The sequence below is a fragment of the Monodelphis domestica genome, chromosome 1, assembly GCF_027887165.1.
Source record: "Monodelphis domestica isolate mMonDom1 chromosome 1, mMonDom1.pri, whole genome shotgun sequence".
Taxonomy (NCBI): Eukaryota; Metazoa; Chordata; class Mammalia; order Didelphimorphia; family Didelphidae; genus Monodelphis; species Monodelphis domestica.
The window spans coordinates 421,478,346-421,497,368 of record NC_077227.1 but is presented as its reverse complement, the minus strand read 5'-3'; the positions used below and the strand labels follow the sequence as shown (position 1 = coordinate 421,497,368).

General features: G+C 36.2%; 1 protein-coding gene across 1 annotated transcript in view; it reads left to right on the top strand.

The window, feature by feature from the left end:
• LOC100016068 (N-acetyllactosaminide alpha-1,3-galactosyltransferase-like) overlaps positions 1-14,854 on the top strand; it is a 78,717-nt gene extending 63,863 nt beyond the window's left edge. Inside the window, exons 5-7 of the mRNA XM_056816837.1 lie at positions 5,480-5,545; positions 9,430-9,567; positions 13,931-14,854. Coding sequence (XP_056672815.1) covers positions 5,480-5,545; positions 9,430-9,567; positions 13,931-14,633 — 907 coding nt within the window. The 3' untranslated portion in view covers positions 14,634-14,854. The remainder of the gene's footprint in view (positions 1-5,479; positions 5,546-9,429; positions 9,568-13,930) is intronic.
• The last annotated feature ends 4,169 nt before the right edge of the window (positions 14,855-19,023 follow it).

Genomic DNA, 19,023 nt, shown 5'->3' with positions numbered 1-19,023 from the left:
CAGGACACTTTTACATTCTTCAAAATGATTGAGGAGCCTTCCTAAAGCTTTGTTTGTATGGGTTATAGCTTCCAACATTTACGATATTAATAATGTAGGGAAAGAAAGACAGCACAATGGAGAGAGCACCAGGCCTGGAGTAGAGAGGTCCTGGGTTTAAATCTGGCCTCAGATACTTTCTAGCTGTGTGGCCCTGGGAAAGTCATTTAACCCCCATTGCCTAGCCCTTACCACTCTTCTGTCTTGGAACCAATTCATAGTTGATTCTAAGACAGAAATTAAGGGTTTAAATTTTTTTAAAATGAACAATGACAAAAGATAAGATTTTCAAAAGAAACAAAAATATCTTATCATTATGAAAATAGTTTTGACTTTGCAGACCTCCCTTAAAATATATAAGGGATTCTAAGGAATCCCACAGTTGGAGAACCACTGCCATATCCATATATCCTATCTAGAGGTTCAGAGAGATTGAGGTAAAGAATGAGGTGGAATGCTAAACCCAACCTACAACCCTCTATCATGAGTAAAATAACTAAAACTAAATGTAATGAAATTTGAAGATTCTTTATGAATGCCAGAAGCAGCAGCAACATTCTGAGAAGTAAATTGATGCTACATTTAGCTAGGAATTGCATTTTGAAAGAGAATCAGAGACTTATATGTGACTCGTGACATTGTCTTTAAACTATAAATCTCTGCATGAATAAAGAAGGAAATATAACCAGGATATCTGGGACTTAGGAAACTGAAATAGTATTATGGCCATTTAGCTGCTCTGTATCCTCCCTTATCAACTGATGCTTAGATGAATGAGTATCAACAATAGGGTACAGCTCATATGACCAGGAGACAGCACCAAGGAATTCCTGCTACTGTTCTTTGTGTGTGTGTGTGTGACAAGATTGACTATTGTTATTCAGTCATATGCAACTCTTTGTGACCCCATTCAGGGTTTTCTTGGCAGAAATATTGAAATGGTTTGCCATTTCCTTCTTCAGCTCATTTTACAGATGAGGCAACTGAGGCAAAGGAGGTTGAATGACTTGCCCAGAGTCATACAGCTAATAAATGTTTGAGACCAGATTTGAACTCTGGTTAATGATGAGTCTTCATGACTCCCACTGTGCCACCTAGGTGCCCTTCATAATGACCAAGGAGGGACAAGGAGGCTCACACTTAAATCTGAATCTTTTCCCTTTTGGATCTGCTATTCAAGCCCAGATATTTCTGTGGCTTGGCCCTGGGAGAGGCAGAAGCAGCAGGGCAGAAACTAAAACATTTTAAAGTGCTTCCCGACAAAGAAGATCCTGATGAAGATAAAATTATTATTTTTTAGAGACTGGGAAAAGAAGCAGCATTCAGAATAGACAAACCATGAAGCTAATTAAGCCATTTCTGCAAGAAAGAGCTTAGGCACAGAAAAGACATTCAACCTGCAGAGGCCTTGTCAAGTTGGCAGATGACTGTCTATAATGTAATAGGAGAAATATGGTTATGAGTATGCCCTGGCCTGGTGGGGATTGGGGGGGGGGAGAAGGAGGAGTAAAGTCTGAACCACTGGGGAGCCTCTGGATTATCTGGGATGAGCTCATCTCACAAGAATATTCCATTATTCAATGGTCATAAATAGTTCCTTTTCTTAAGAGGCAGGGAGGAAAGCTGGACTGTATTTCAATATATATATATATATTTACAAATCCACTCTTCCTCTATTGTTTTTTTTTCCCTCCCAGGAGAGAACAGTGATCATCAAAGCTAAAATCATTCTCTTCCTGCTGATTTTCCTAAGTAATGAGTTGATGATTCTAGAATATTCTAATAGGTAATGATGCCATACTACCAAAGGAAAGCTTTGCTTTACCTCTGATGAATGAATTCAATCAGCCAAAATGTCGAAGTATATATATTTTTTTAATGGACAGCAACTCAGGATAAATAAATAGGGCTATCCTTTTCCCTCTTATTAGATCTCCCTAATTATAATATAGGAGGTAACCATTGAGCTAAGCCTTGGAAGAAGCTAGAGACTCTAAAGAATGGCTATGGAAAGAGAATGTATTTCAGGCATGGGGAATATTCTATTCAAAGTCACAGAGGCAAGAAAGAGAATGCTGAATTTGGTTGGGAATATAAGTGAATGAGAGTAATGTTTAGCAAATATGGGAAAATAGTTTGGAACCGGTTTGTAAAAGGCTTTAAAGAATAAGCTAATAAGTTTGTTTTTCTTTTTAGAGGCAATAGGGAGATACTGGAGGTCCTTGAGCAGAGCAGTGATAGGAAAAAGGATTATTTTAGATTTAAGATTATTTTAGCCTCTATGTGGAGAATGAATTGGACAGGGAAAAGCCAACATTGTACATGTTAGATTCAAATAGGAAGCAGCTACATCTTTCTCAAGTGTAAATGTTTTCTGCCTCCTCTTTAGATTCTCAGGAGAGAAAACTTTTCATAGTGTCCTTTTTTCTTATTAGCTTTTATTGTTATTGTAAACATTTTAGATAGCTATCGCAGCTTCTTTATTAACATTGATAATTGATCTTTTTTAAGGAGTCATTTCCAGGCTCTTGGTAGCTTAAGGCAATAGTATCACACTTTTAAAAAAAGATACACGCAAGTATGGACTTGTAAAGTCACAATTAACATCCTCTATGTCATATCATATTTTTATTAATTTTATTACATATTGCCCAATTACATCTTAATGTGGGTTGGGATCCTCCATTGGGAATTTTGCCAACAGAAATGTGCTGGACCTGAGGGGAGGGCATCTTCATGTACTTTCTCGGCTTCCTAGGGATGATAAACAAGTTTCTGTTTGACTTACACCTCAAATATGGTCTCTCAATTAAGATGAATTTCACTTTAGTAATTTCCCCTTTAGAAATTGTTAGCCCTGGTGGAAGACCCTTAGCTTTAGTCAATCAGCATATTTCACACATGCACCACACAGCAATAACAATGGTATGTGCTCAGAGAAGTAGCAGGGTCACTTACCTGGGAATCAAAAGAGCCCATGCTGTCCCTCACTAAATTTGTGACTTTGGGCCAAATCACTTATGTCACGCCTCTAGATGTCAGTTTCTTTACATATGAAAAGAGGAGGTTGAACAATCTGATCAATGAAATTGCTGCATAACTCTAAGTCTGTGAATCTTAGTACTGGCTGTAACAAAGTGATATCTTTATCTTTGCTGGACTAAGTAATGGAGATTGCTCTCCTAGTATCATGGACCCCAAGGAAGCAGCAGGCTGAAGTTGCCCTAGCAGAGAGTGAACCTGGACTCCCAGTTTGAGAAGAAGCATCTTTTTTTTTTTCCCGTCAAGAGTTTTGGGGTTTTTTCCTAAGTTTTAGAAATTTTTATTTAATTAAAATTAATTAACTTAGAATATTTTCCCATGATTACAAGATTCATGTTCTTTCTCTCCCACCCCCACCCCTACCCCCATAGACAATGCACAATTCCACTGGATTTTGCATGTGTCACTGATCAAAACCTTTTTCCCTATTATTGATAATTGCACTAGGGTGATCATTTAGAGTCTATATCCCCAATCATATCCCCATTGACTCATGTGATCAAGCAATTGTTTTTCTTCTGTGTTTCTATTCCCACAGTTTAGAAGAAGCATCTTGATTCAGCTTTGATAAATAATCTATCTGGAAATTAATTCAAGGGTTCTATTTAGGGAAGAAGATTCTGGAAATTGGAGGTTAATCTGTGAAGTACCAGTGAAACTCCAAGGGAGGGATCAGAGAATTAAAGAATTTCAGAGTTATAGGGAACCTCAGAGGCCATCTAGCCCAAACCATACCTGAACAGTAATTCTTTTACAACATCCCTCTCAAATGGATAATTAACCTTTATTGGAGGCTTTCCAGTGATGAAGGAGAGGTTAGCACTTCCTGAGAAAGCTCAAGCTATTTTTGGGCAACTCTCAGTGCTAGAGAATTTTCCTCTCAACTCCTTGCAATTTTCCCACAGTGCTCTGACTTCTACCCTGGAGAGCTAAGCAGAACAAGGCCATGCCCTTTTACAAATGACAGATTCTGGAGGTTTAACAGAGAATCAAAAGCCTTCAGGGACCACAAGAAACAAGAGCCAGGGAATATGATGCAGGAAATGCTCCATGATTCAGAGAGAGCAAGGATTGGCTCTTGGGATTCAGGGCAGATGGACTTGGCAAGGAAGAAATTTAATAGTTCTACAGAATCAATTTCTTTTCCATGGGAAATGGTCCAGAGGATGTTAGACTTCCCATCTTCCTATTGGGCAAATACTGAGTTTAGAAGCATAAGATTTTCATCTTAACCATATGATCTGTGTATAAATTCTCTGTGTCTATTTCCTCTATTAAATTATCCCTTCCCAGGTTAAAAACTATGATACTGAATGGTTAGATAGATCATACGCTATCAGGACATCAAAAATGGAATCTTACTGGTCAAAGCAAATGTTCCTAGCATCTGCTCCATATGGAATTGGGTCCAGGAGAGATGCTAGTTAGCCCTTCTGGGTTCCACTTGAATTTCCCTTTTGACTTGGCATTCAGGGCTTCCAACAGTCTACTTTTTTCATCTTCATACCACTTATACTCACTCGTCCTTCCCCTGTTCCCTCTATGTGTTCACTAAGCTCTGTCCAAATTTGTCTATGTAACATTTTCCTCTTATAAAACATGAAGAAGCAAAAAAATCCCTGGTTAAAAGTCAGAGGTCTTGGGTTTGAGTCCTTGTTAAGTCCCTTAACATTCCTGGACCTCAGTTTCTTCATCTATAAAATGATGTGGTTGGACTAGGTGGTCTGAGAGATTATTTCTATCTCTAAAGTTTTGACCCTATGAAGTTACTTAATTCCTCTGAGTCTTGGTTTTCTCTTTTGTAAAAAAAAAAAATTCAAGAGGCTCCACCAGATGGTTTACCTCTAGATTCTCATTTTCCCACCTCCATTACTTTGGTTGGTCTCCTTCCCTTTATTTGAATTTCCCTTCCCTTCATCTAAAGTCTTTAGCATTTTAGAGATCATCTATAGTCCAATTTCTTTTATTTTACAGATAAGAAAACAGACTCAGAGGAGTTAACTATCTTGCTTAAGGAAATCTTAGCCATCACTCAAAACCCAAGTGCAATATTAGTCTTCCCTCATCTCCTATAATTGAAAATGATCTTTCTTCCTTCTGCAAGCTTCATAATTCATTCTGTCTTTATCTCTCTTACACACATGTTCTCTTTCCTATTATTCTTAGCATTTGTGTCAGAGATCCTACTAGGTGGGAAGTCTCCATGAGTCTAAGGCCCTTACCTCATTTATCTTTGTATTATCCCTACTGTCTAATGCAATGCTCTGAATCCAATTGAAAATGTGTTTGATGTCTCACAATAAATCGTTTGATCTGACAGACATTTACAAATCTATTATAATCAAATAATAGCCAATGCCCTCATAATCACCCTCTCTCTTTTTCTGTTTGCACTCAGAGTGAATCAGCTAAAAACACCTCATCAATCCAGTGGGCTTCTGCTATCAGACTGGTTTAATCCGAGGTAAGAACAAAACCTCTGCCCTACATGTAGTAAATACTCGGGGCAGCATACAGCAAGTGGTATCAGGTGGCAACAGCAGCAGCCCAGGGGAATAGTTGAGATGGGGGAAGGATGTTTACTTAGAAAGGCTTATTCACCACTCAGTGGACTCAACAGCTAATGGCTTAATCCAGTCTGTCTTGCATTGCTGAGACAGATCGGTGTTGGGGTTGAGCTAATTAGGACATAGTTCCTTGTATATAACAGACGTGTAAATAAATCTTGAATTAAATTTGATTATAGCAAAGCAATTGAATTGACCTAATTTGCCAGTAGACATTCAAGAGGAAATGGGCATAGATTAAAGGGCCAGGAAATCACATAATAACAGTTGCCATGTGCATCATTCTTCACAAAGTGCTTTATACATACTGTATAGGTAGTACACTGCTTCTTGGAGTCTCTGAAATATTAGAAATACCACCTTGGAGGCAATGAAAGGGCACTGACTTTTTTCAGTAGAAATAGCCCTGAACTTGAAGTCAGCAGATCTGGATTCAAATTTGACTTTCTATTCACTGTACAAGTTATTTAACCATTCAGTTACTTTATTTACAAGCTCTGAGTTGGACTAAATGGTCTATAAAATCCTTTCTACTTGTCAATCCATGAACCTATGATCTTATATGATCATCACAAAAACCTAGTGAAATATGGAAGGCAAACATTCATTCAATACTTCAATGGAGGTAGCTCAGATTGAGAGTCGGGTCTAGAGATGGGAGGTTCTAGGTTCAAATCTGGCCTTAGACACTTCATAGCTGTGTGACCCTGATCAAGTTTTTCTTCTCTTGAACAAATACACTGTATTGATTCTAAGATGGAAAGTAAAGTTAAAAAAAATAGTTGGATGGATCTGTGATCTCTGAGAGACATATGCACATCATTATGGCCTTCCATGGGTAAGTGTGATATTGATTGGTTTACTTAATCAAAAGACCTTACCCCACTTAAAGTAAGTAATAAGATAATCTGGGGCTTTAACCAGATGAAATAATCAGCCAATCAATCAACCATAGGTGATAGACTAAGTACCAAAAATACTTGGAACTGGAGTGACACTGAACAGAAAGGAGAGCTTGACTAGGTTAAAGAAACTTGGCCATGCCCTACATTCATTTATAAATTATTACATGAATTGAGAAGGCAGTCATTCCAGAAATAGGACCAGGTTTGACATTCCAGTAAAATCTCTGAGGTAGAAGCATTGGAGGAGAAGCATCTTAGAAAGAGAGATCTTGGCCTAAATCTTCTTTCCATTCCCCACCTTTGGTCAAAAGAGAGCTTTGAAAGGTCCAGAGGATATGAGACTTTCCATCTTCCTATTGATATTCTAACTACATTACCAGATCAACTAACCAAAGTGTCTTCATTGGGATCCAGCCACAGACTAGGAATAGATTCATGGTTCCCCAAGGAGTCTATCTGAGAAAAAAAAATAATATACCTAAAGGAAATTTCTTGAGGATCCCAAAATGCTAGCAATCAGGGGCTGTGGGTTACCTCTTTAGCACACATTCTCTCTAAACTTGAGTCTACTTTCCTCTATAATCTGTATGTATTTGTGGGAGAGTATGTCACAGAGTTTTGGTGGGGGATGTCTTGTACTATTTTTATTGTCCCACCCTGGGAAATACTTCCTTCTATATATTCTCTAAGGTTGCCTTACTATAATGATTCTTGACTGATAATGTTGGGGTAGGAGGAAGATTACCTAGTCAATGGTATTAGAGAATCAGCCCCAATTAATCAAGGACTTCAATAAAAACTCTACCACTGTACATAGTAACAGCAATGTTGATGATATGATATGATAAACAGCTGTAAATGCCTTCACTGTTCTCAGCAATACAAAGATCCAAGATAATTCCAAAGGACTTATGATGAAAAGTGCTATCCACTTCCAGAGAAAGAACTGCTGGAGTCTGAATATTAATTTGAGCATATTATTATTTTTTTTCATTTTTTAATATTATTTTGGTCTGTTTTTTCTTTCACAACATAGACAGTAATGACATTTGCATGGCTGTACATGTGTTGCTTCTTTCAAATTGCATACCATCTTAATGAAGGAGGAAGGGAGAGAATTTGTAACTCAAATTTTTAAAGAATTAATGTTAAAAATTGTTTCTAAATGTAATTGGAAAAAATAAAATATATTTTAAAAAATTCACAGAGAAGGCAAAAAAAAAAGCCCTACTGGGTTGACCTTGGGCAAATTACTTCTCTCTGTTTCCTCATATTTCTTTCTTTTAAAAAAAAATAACCCTTACCTTCTAAGACAGAAGAGTGGCAAGAACTAGGCAATTGAGGTTAAGTGACTTGCCCAGGGTCACATAGCTAGGAAGTGTCTGAAGTTCCTTATCTTTCAAATTAGAAAATTGCCTTATTAACATCTAAAGTCTTTCCCAATCTATTATGATTCAATGACATGAACTCAAATCCTAGCTTTGCTACTTGATTCTTATATGACCTTGGACCAGTCATTCAGTATCTTCATTTTTAAAATGAGGTATTGGGCTAGATAGCTATGGTATCTTCCAGCTCTAATTCCAGGGAACTCAGAAATGAAAATAAGAGTTTCAAAAATCCTTTGTCACCAGCGTACTTGCTATTCAAAATCTGCAGCTGTTTTCCTTACCACCACGTTCTTGGAGGACCATGAGCATTTCTTTTCTTTCTTCCTTTCTTTCTTTTTAAACTCTTATCTTCCATCTTGAAATCAATACTGTGTATTGGCTCCAAGGTAGAAGAGTGGTAAGGGCTAGGCAATGGGGGTCAAGTGACTTGCCCAGGGTCACACAGCTGGGAAGTGTCTGAGGCCATATTTGAACCCAGGACCTCCCGTCTCTAGGCCTGGCTCTCAATCCACTGAGCCACCCAGCTGCCCCCAACCATGAGCATTTCTGCAGGGTCTCTGCGTTCTCTTTTTCAGATAAATGAGTCTTTAACCAGAAGATTCTTGTACTTCATGGACAGAAAGAGACAGAGGCAGAGAGACAGAGAGACACAGACACAGACTAGTGAAACCATTCTAAAGAGAAACATTCTAGTTAAAGAGGTGTCAGAGGGATGCTATTTTCAGCTTTGTCCATTTGGGATTGGAACTATTAATAAAGGTGATGGATCCCCTGTTGTCCTAGAAAACAATGTAATTCATTGGAAACACTTGTCACCATCAAAACTGATGGGGGTAGCTGTGTAAATATACTGACCAAACTTTGCCCCAAAGAACAAGAAAAAAAATCACTTCCTTCTCTCCCTTGCTGGCAGAGATAAGGGACTACAGGCATGAAACACCATATACGTAGCTAGTCTTAGTAAATAGATTTGTTTTACAAAGGAGGCTACTGTCTGATCTACAACATAGGCAGGAGAGGTAGTAAGGACTACAGAGGAAAGACAGGAAAGGAAAAAAACAGAGCAGAAGGGATGGAAAAAAGACCAGAGGTCTCCCAACTTTTGACAGTATGCTGAAGCTTCTGGATCCTTTATGAAAACATTTTATATAATATAAGATGTATAAGTTTACCCAAGAAAGTAAATTATATTACAATCGTTTTCCAAACACTAAAAATAAATTTCATGGACCAAGATTAAGATCTTCTAAATAGCAAATAGGAATAAAATGCTAATAACAATTGCTTTGGATGCCATTCACTGTCTCCATGACAAAGATTGTCAATCCCTAGCTTATGTGCTAATGCTCTGAGAAATGCCAAGCCTTCCATTCCTAAGAAAACCCTGAGAACTGGACTCAGGAAACATAACCCCATGCCATTCTTCATCTTGCTCATTTGCCTGGCTAACAGCTGGTGTTGTCATATTGCTATTTTATCCAACAGAAGACGTCCAAATGTTAGAGCGGTGACTGACTGGTTTGCTCCTATTGTGTGGGAAAGGACTTACCATAAATCATTCTTAGAGAGTTATTACACAAGGAAGGACATCACTGTGGGTTTGATGGTGTTTGCTATTGGAAGGTAGGTATATCTAGTAACTACCCTTCATTTCTGTTTTCTCATGTTAGAAATGTACATGGATTTAGCAAAATCCACAAACACGAGCCAGAATATGAACCAAAGTGTTTATATTTAATAATATGGTTTTTTTGTTTTTTGCTTTTTTGTACTGGTTACTTACAGGAATCCAAGAAAATAGGAACATTTCCCAAGGAGTTTCCAATCTCTCTGATCTCACTCCTACCAGAAAAAAAAAATCCTCTCAATTATCAATCAATTAATCAATTAACATTGATTAACACCTACTCTCTTTTCAAGGCACTCTGCTGTGATGAAGCTACAAAAAAAGAGGCAAAAGTCTCTGCTCTCAATGAGCTACGATCTAAAGCATTTGCCTACAAATTGTAGATAAGATAAATGGGAATAATTAATAGAAGGAAGGCACTGGAACAAAGTGGGATTAGGAAAGGCCTCTACCACTCACCTAATAAACAATCATTCAAACTTTGCTCAAAGTCCTCAAATGAGAGAGTCCACTGTCTCATGAGGTAACCTGTTCCTCTTTTGTAGGTGTTCCCAGATTTCAGTTGTGTCCAATTCTTCATGACCTCAATTGAGGTTTCCTTGGCAAAGATACTGGAGCAATTTGCTATTTCCTTTTCCAGCTCACTTTTAAAAAATTAATTAATTTGTTACATTAAAATTCCCAGATAACTAACTCCATCTCTCCCTCTTCTCTTTTTATTAGAGAAGATATCATTTGACACACACACATGTGACACATATAGGCAATATTTGTGTGCATGTATAAATCACCCCTCTATCTGCCCCAGCCCATTATCTTTTAAAAATATATTGCACTGGGGGCAGCTACGTGGCTGAGTGGATTGAGAGCCAGGTCTAGAAATGAGAGGTCCCAGGTTCAAATCTGGCCTCAGACATTTCCTAACTATTATAAAGATTAAAATTTAGGGGAGACTGAGGCAGGTAGAAATTAGTTTCTCTCTGCAAGGAGTATTATATTTTTAGAGGTTTATTAAAGATTAAGGATTAAAGAAAAATACAGGATAAGAAACACGTGCCTAGGCCAGAGAGGCCTAGACAAGATAATCTCACATCATGGAAGAGACGCGTCTGCTCCAAAACGGAAGTCCAAAAGAAACACAAAAGGCTTTGCAATCAGGTTAAATCCCTTCTCAATCTCCACCCACCTGAGAATTCAGTGAGATTACAAAGCATTTTGGGGAAGTGGAGCAAGGGCTTGTGGGGATTGAAGTCCAGAGTTCGAGTCTATTTTTACATCCCGCCATTTGATCGTTATTGGGGAGACAAGTTTCCCCAAAAAGGATCATGAAAACATAATCAACTTAAACATTATAGTAATTTGAAGGTAAGAGAGAAAAAAACAAAATCAATGATTGCTAGATGCATTGACAAAAAGCCGTTAGGGGGCAGTCCCCTTTGGCATGAAAGTATACATACACATAAATGTTCAATCAACTACACCCAAAGTTCATTTTTGTGCAGCTTGTGGTCTGGAGGCATCTTCATTATGTCTTCTCCAACAGTTCAGTTCTGGATTCAGGGAAGTAGCATCTTCTTTACCTAAAATTCTTCTCAAAAGAAATTTAAACTTTGTAATTTAAATAATGATATTTTTTACACTATGTAACCCTGGGCAAGTCACTTAACCCCCATTATTGTTATTCTATTATAGTAACTATCCTTTCCATATATATGACATATTTTATATATTATATATGTATACATATATATTTTAATATATATATACACAAAGTTACCCCTGTGGGATCACTTTTTAAACCTATAATGGCATTGACAGGACAGAAGGAAATGTGCTATCACACATTCTATGAGTAATTCCATTAAGTGGCTATCCACTGTAGTTCACAAGCCCCTACCAATGAACTTCTAACTATCAGCTAGTAGACTCAATGTTTTAGCAAAAATAAAAAAATGTTCAGTTATTTTCAGTCATGCATAACCCTTTGTGATCCCAATGGGGGCTTTTCCTGGTAAAGATACTAGAGTGGTTTGTCATTTTCTTCTCCAAATCATTTTATAAATGAGGAAACTGAGGCCAAGTTAAGTGATTTGTTCAGGGTCTCACAACTAGTAAGTGTCAGAGTCCAGATTTGAACTCAGGAAGATAGCCTTCCTGACTTCAGGCCCACAACTCTATCCACTGTGCCATCTTGCTACCTTGCTTCCAAATAATAATATAATATAGCATAGCATAACATATAAAATTAAATTAAAATACTTGCTTAAATGGTATAACAAAAGCAGTGATTTCAAAGCATTTCCCCCCAAAACCTGGGGCACACTCTCCCACAAATGCACACAGAATCCAATTCTCACATGTGTAGGGAACATGCCTGGCCAATACAACACACAGTCCTTGTACTTTCTGTTCCAGTAGAGTACATACAAAGCTGGCTGGGCAAAGCATTGATATAAGTGATAATTAAGTCATCTTGTTGTTAGTTAAGTGACTGATTGATCTTGCGCCAGTCCAGCCACAAACTGAGCCATTAATTGAGCCTTTCAGGCAAAATGCTTCAAAACCAGCAGCACTACCAATTCCACCATGACATTATGTCCTCTGAGGATCCAGTATAAACTAGCAGAAGAGTGACTCAAAGCAAGACATGGAAGAGTTAGGTATAGATAGAGTGCTAGACCAGCTGTGTGACCCAGGACAGGTCACTTAATTTCTGTCTGTCTCAGTTTCCTGATCTGTAAAACTGTATTAATAGTTCCTACCTCTCAGGGTTGTTGTGAGGATAAAATGGGACAATATTTTAGAATCATTTTGTAAACCTTAAAGTATTATACAAATGCTAGCCCTTATTAATATCTCTAAGTAGGAACAAGTGTCCAAAAACTGAAGAAACTTATAGACAAAAAGAAAATTTCTTAAATTTCTTTCCAAAAATGATTGTACCAATTCACAATTCCAACACATGTTAGTATGTTTATCATTTCACAACCTTTCTGATATTTATTGCCATTTTTGGTCATCTTTGCCAATTTTCAGGGCATGAGATGAAACCTCAGGATTTTTTAAATTTACATGTATTATTAGTGATTTAGAGTACTTATATGTAGTTGAGAATACTTTGTGATTCTTTTGAACACCGCATATTCTTTGGCCACTTATTTATAAGGGAATGGCTTTTAGTTTCATATATATATGTTCATATATGTAGCTTGGATATCAAACCCTTCTAAAAGAAATATGGTACAAAATTTTTCTCCCATTTGATCTCTTGATTTCTCATCTTTTACGTATTAATATTTTTATGCAGAAGCTTTTAGTTTCATATAATTACAGATATCTATTTTATCTTTTGTAGTTGCCTCTTTCCCCTGTTTGCTCAATAATATATTTCTTATCCATAGCTTATTATGGGTATATTATCTGCTTCTCCTAATTTTTATATGGAATAATCTTGAATATTAATGTCACATCTGTATGTGTATTATGGAATATTGAATAAGATCTAATATGGTCTAAATCTTTTTTCTGCCAGACAGCTTTCCAGGTTTCTTAGCAGTTTTTTTTTCAAATAGGCAATACTTTCCTAGGTAATTTTTGTTTTGTCAAACACTGAGATATTAAGCTCTACTGTCTCAGATTCTCCCCATCTAGTCTCTTCCACTGGTCTGGCTCTCTACTTTTTAACCAGTACCATGTGGTTTTGATAACTGTTGCCTTATAATATAATTTTAGAAGCGTAAGAGTGCTGTTACCTCTTCATCCCTATCTGTTTCCATCATTTTTCATGACATTCCAGATCTTTTGTTTTTATATTGTCTTCTGTACAAGTAAATCTCTTCTCACTTTCTTTGTGGGCATGTGAATCTGGTTATCATCTTATTTTTTAACTTTCATCTTTTTTTGTTTATTCTGTATATATTTATAGCTATCTAGCTATGTCTATACCATGTCTTCCTCCAAAAGAAAGTTTCATGAGAACAAGTAATATTTCTTTTGTTTTTGTATCCCCAGGGCTTAGAATAATACCAGGCACATAGAAAGTGTTTAATTCTTACTCATGAATCACATATAAGCAGGATACTAATGATTTGTAGGTAATATCTAAACCCTGTGTGGTTCAATGAGCTTCACAAAAAGGCTACATCTGTGATATGGAGGAATAACTGCTCCATAGTCATACCTTGTTTAGGAAGTCCATGCTATTGGTTATAGGGAAAGATTGTGGCTAACAGTCCATCACTGCAACTAAAAGTCAACACAAAGAATTTCTTGCTACATGATAAGCAAATACATCAACATCATTTTAATACTAATCCTTAACTTCTATTGCTATCACTGCTTTTTCCATTTACTACCCAGGTATATTGAAAACTACTTGGAGAAATTCCTTTCCTCTGCAGAGCAATACTTCATGGTTGGTCACAAGTCAATTTTTTACATCATGATGGATAACTCTTCCAAGATGCTTTTGAGAGAAGACCTTCCTCTTCGTACATTCAAAGTATTTCATGTCCAGGAGATGAAAAGATGGCAAGACATTAGCACAAAACACATGAAGATCATTGGGGAGCATATTGTAAATCATATCCAGCATGAAGTTGACTTTCTCTTCTGTATGGACGTGGGTCAGGTTTTTCAAAATGACTTTGGTGTGGAGACCTTGGGCGAAGCTGTGGCTCAGCTCCATGCATGGTTTTATAAACAGAATCCCAATCATTACAATTATGAGAGGCGCCCTTTCTCTACAGCATACATCCCCTATGATATGGGAGATTTCTATTACCATGCAGCCATTTTTGGCGGGACACCCCTTCAGGTTTTGAAACTCGCCCAAACTTGTGAGAAGGGAATACTTCAGGATAAGGAAAATGGCATTGAGGCTCTGTGGCCTGAAGAAAGTCACCTGAACAAGTATTTTTTTCTCAACAAGCCTACTAAAATATTATCCCCAGAATATTGCTGGGATTATTCATTATCAGACAATTCTGATATTGATATTGTTAAAACATTTTGGCAAGATAAGTTATATGAAATTAATTCACATAGTGTATCATTGTTATGAAAGCATCTGGAGGAATGGATACAACACTCAAGTTTCTGAATTCGAATTTATTATTCTAGCCAGTAAGTAGGAAAGACAGCCATTTAAAAATTGTTAATATTTTAGAAAAAAAATAAGAAAAAGTCATGCTTTCACCAAAATGCAAACTTACTAAGCCTTTTCCTGTTTGTATTCTTGAGCCTTGTAATTTTAATGAGAAATAAAGGACCATTTTATAATTATTAGGTAGAGATAAGTGGCAATTTTGTATCTTTTTGAAGAAATGGGAAGGTGTTTTGGCCTTTAGGAAAATAGACCCTAGGTTGAGAGCCTGAAGAAAACTTAGAAACCTTCTATTCCAACTTCTTCATTTTAAAGATTAAGAAATTAAGGCTCAGAGAGATGAATTGACTTACCCAAGATCACATAAGAACTAAATGGTAGAGTTAAGATTAAACTAAGATCCATTGATTCCACATCCACACTGCTTCCACCATACCATACTTAGTCTTCCATTTTCAGCTCAGATTCCCGCTTAGTAAGAGGGCTGGGGCATTCCTAGACCTAGCTAAGTGATGGAAGAACAGAATCGAGATTCACTCAGGGACTTAGCAAGATTTCACAAGACTGATAATGAAATATGTGTCTCTTGCCATGGCAGAAAATTAACAGGCATGGGGTCAAGAATAAGACATACAGTTTCAGACAATCTTGGTGATTTCTTTTGCTTGGCTATACTTACTTGCTAAAAGGGAGCACTTATGCCTTCTGGCTAAGATGGAGACATGAAGATCATACGGAATACTAGCTCACTTACATAGATACATCAAATGTCACTCAGAAAACTGATGACCAAGAAAGACCCCAGAGAAACAGCTTTAGGTTTTCCTATCCAATCTAAGGACTGAATAAGAAGGAAGAAGAGGAATTTGATATTTCTTATACAAGATGCTAAACCCAGAAAAGACTATATTTAAGGCAAATAGGTGGTATAGTAGATAGAGCACTATGTCTAAAGTCAGGAAACAAGTTTAAATTTGCCCTCAGATAATTCCTAACTGTATGATCTTGGGCAAGGCAGTAATCCTCTCTTTGCTTCCAATTTCTCAACCATAAAATGGAGATAGTAACACTTAGCTCATGAGGATATTGTGGGGATAAAAGAAGGAAATACTTTCAATGTTTTTCACACAGTACCTAGTGCATAGAAAGCTCTATATAAATGTTTCTTTCCCATCCCAGTTCTCTTTCCCCTATGCAAACATGAGGGAAAGGGTTGGGAGAATAACCATGTCATAAACCTCACTTTTGTCTGAATAGGACAAAGGAGAACTCAACACACACAAACACACACACCCATTTCAATTATGAGAACCATACATTTTCTGTAGCATACATTGCCTTTAATATGAAAGACTTATTTTTCTTTTTTAATTTTTTTTAACCATTACCTTCCGTCTTGGAGTCAATACTGTGTATTGGCTCCAAGGCAGAAGAGTGGTAAGGGCTAGACAATGGGGGTCAAGTGACTTGCCCAGGGTAACACAGCTGGGAAGTGTCTGAGGCCAGATTTGAACCTAAGACCTCCCATCTCTATTTAATTTTTTAATTTTACTTAATTAATTAAGAAAAATTCTCCATGGTTACATGATTCTTCTTCTTTTCCCCCCTTCCTGCCACCCCCCTCCCATAGCCAACACTCAATTCCACTGGGTTTTACATGTGTCATTGATCAAGAACTATTTCCATATTATTGATATTTGCACTAGGGTGATCGTTTAGAGGGAGACTTCTTTTTCTATGCAATCACAATGAAGAGTTTGGAGTAGAAAGATGTTAAACTCAACAGGGAAATAGGTAGGATAAACAACACAAGTAAAACAAACTTCAATTTCACAGAATTGATCATAATGAAGAGATTAAAAGGAGAGAAAGTATGGTAATTACAAAACAGTATTAAGACAATATTTTGTCTAAAGTCCTTGATTTAATCTGAATGAAAAAAACCTTTATCAGTCTTTCATTAAACATCAATTCTGAAACAATGTTCTACACTGAAATCTTTTTTTTTAATTTTTCCAGATTATGTGTTAATACAATTTTTTAATATTCTTTTTCTGATATTTTATATCCATTTTCTCTACTTCCCTCTCACCCTTCACTCCACCCCAAGAAGGTAGATACTATGATACAGGTTGGGCATATAATATCATTTAATACATATTTCCAAGTTCATCATGTTCTAAAACAAGAAGCATATTGCTTTCAGTAGAGAAAAATTCATGGTGGAAATAAAATGAAGAATGGTATGTTTTGATCTACATCCAGACCTATACCTTCTATGGCAGTAGATATCTTTTTTTGTCATAAGTCAATGGGAGTTATGCTGGATCCTTGCCTTATTGATAATAGTTAAGTTGTTCACAGTTGATCATCATACATTATTGTTATTATTGTATACAATGTTCTCCTGGTTCTGCTTATTTTACTTTGCATCACTTCATCTAAGCTTTTTCAGGGTTTTTTGTGATCATTTTGTTTGTTGTTTCTCATGTAATATAACTATTCCATTATACTACAACATCACAATTTGTTCAACCATTCCCTAATTGATATATATTCCTCAAGTTTCCAGTTCTTTGCCATCACAAAAAAGAGCTGTTATAAATATTTTTGTATAATCTCTTAAGAATACAAACCAAGTAGTGGATATTACTGGTTCAAAGGATATGCACAGTTTTATGGCCCTTTGAGCTTAATTCCAGATTGTTCTCCAGAATAATTATATCAGTTTACAGCTCCACCAATGTGCACTGATTTTCTTCACATCCCCTCCAACAATTATCATTTTCCATTTTTTGTCATGTTAGCCAGTCTAATGGATATGAGATGGAACCTCAGAACTTGTTTTAATTTGCATTTCTCTAATTAATAGTGATTTGAAGCATTTTTTCATATAACCAAATATAGTTTTAATTTCTTGAGAATTATCTGTTCATAACCCTTGACCATTAATTAATTAAGGAAACCTTTCCATTTTAAAAATTTTGACTCAGTTTTCTATTTCAGAAAAAAAGACTCTGTTAGAGACACTTGCTAAAAAGATTTTTCCCCAGTTTTTTTGCCTTTAAAATTAAACTTTGAACAGTTGCATTGATTTTGTTTGTACAAACTTTTTAATTTAATGAAGTCAAAGTGGTCTATTTCACACCTCATAATGTTCTCTATGTTTGTTTTAACCTAAATTCTTTTTACCCAAAAGTCTGACAGGCTCTAATTTGTTTATGGTATTACTCTTTATTTCTAAACCATGTATCCATTTTGACTTTACCTTGGTATATGGCACAAGGTGCTGATCTATTCCTAATTTCTGCCAAACTATTTTCTAGTTTTCCCAGCAGTTTTTGTCAAATAGTTAGTTCTACTTCCAAAAGCTTGGATCTTTGGATTTGTCAAACACTAGGTTACTATGGTCATTTATCATTGTGTGTTAAGTGCCTAATATATTTCATTGCTCCACCACTCTATTTCTTAGCCAGTACCAGATTGTTTTGATGGTTGCTGTTTTATAATATAGTTTGAGATCCAGTATAGCTAAGCCATCTTCCTTCATATTTTTTTCATTAACTCTGTTAATATTCTAAGTCTTTTGTTCTCCCATATGAACTTTGTTGTTTTTTCTAGTGTTATGAAATAATTTTGGATGGTTTGATTGGTATGACAAAGAATAATAAAATTAATTTATGTAGAACTGTCATTTTTATTATCTTGGCTTTATTATGTTGGCTCATAGCCTACCCATGAGCAATTAATATTTTTCCAGTTGTTTATCTGACAGTTTGTTATCTGACTTTATTTATACACTAAAATCTGTTTTACACCATTATTTTATTGAAGACTATTTAGTTTCTAAGGGGGAAGTTCTGTCAAAGAACCCAGAAACACTCCTCCTTGAAGTGATTAAGGTAATTATTTGACTAAGAAAAGGAATAAGACTTATTCAATTAATAGAAGTATCTCTTGGATTCATACTTGACCAGATAGAATGAAGCACCTTATGTGCTCTGGGTTGTTTTTTTTTTTCAGAATTATTGAATCATTTTAGGAAAATTATTTTCTAAGATACACCAAAAGTTAAGTGACTAACAATCTGATGAATCAAAGGCATTAACTGAACTTACTCCTGACTTCTGTAACCACATTTTATCTTGTGAAACTTTGTCTTTATCTGGGAATCCTAGAAATTTTGAGCAAAAGTGACTCTTTGACAGAGATTAACAAAGGTATTGGAGAACTTCCTTTTTAAAATTTTTATCTCAGCATAGATGCTTAGAATTAGAAAAATGCAAGTAATAACTTTATCTCTAGTAGGATTCTGTCTAAAATGAAGTGTATTAAAGAACACTATCCA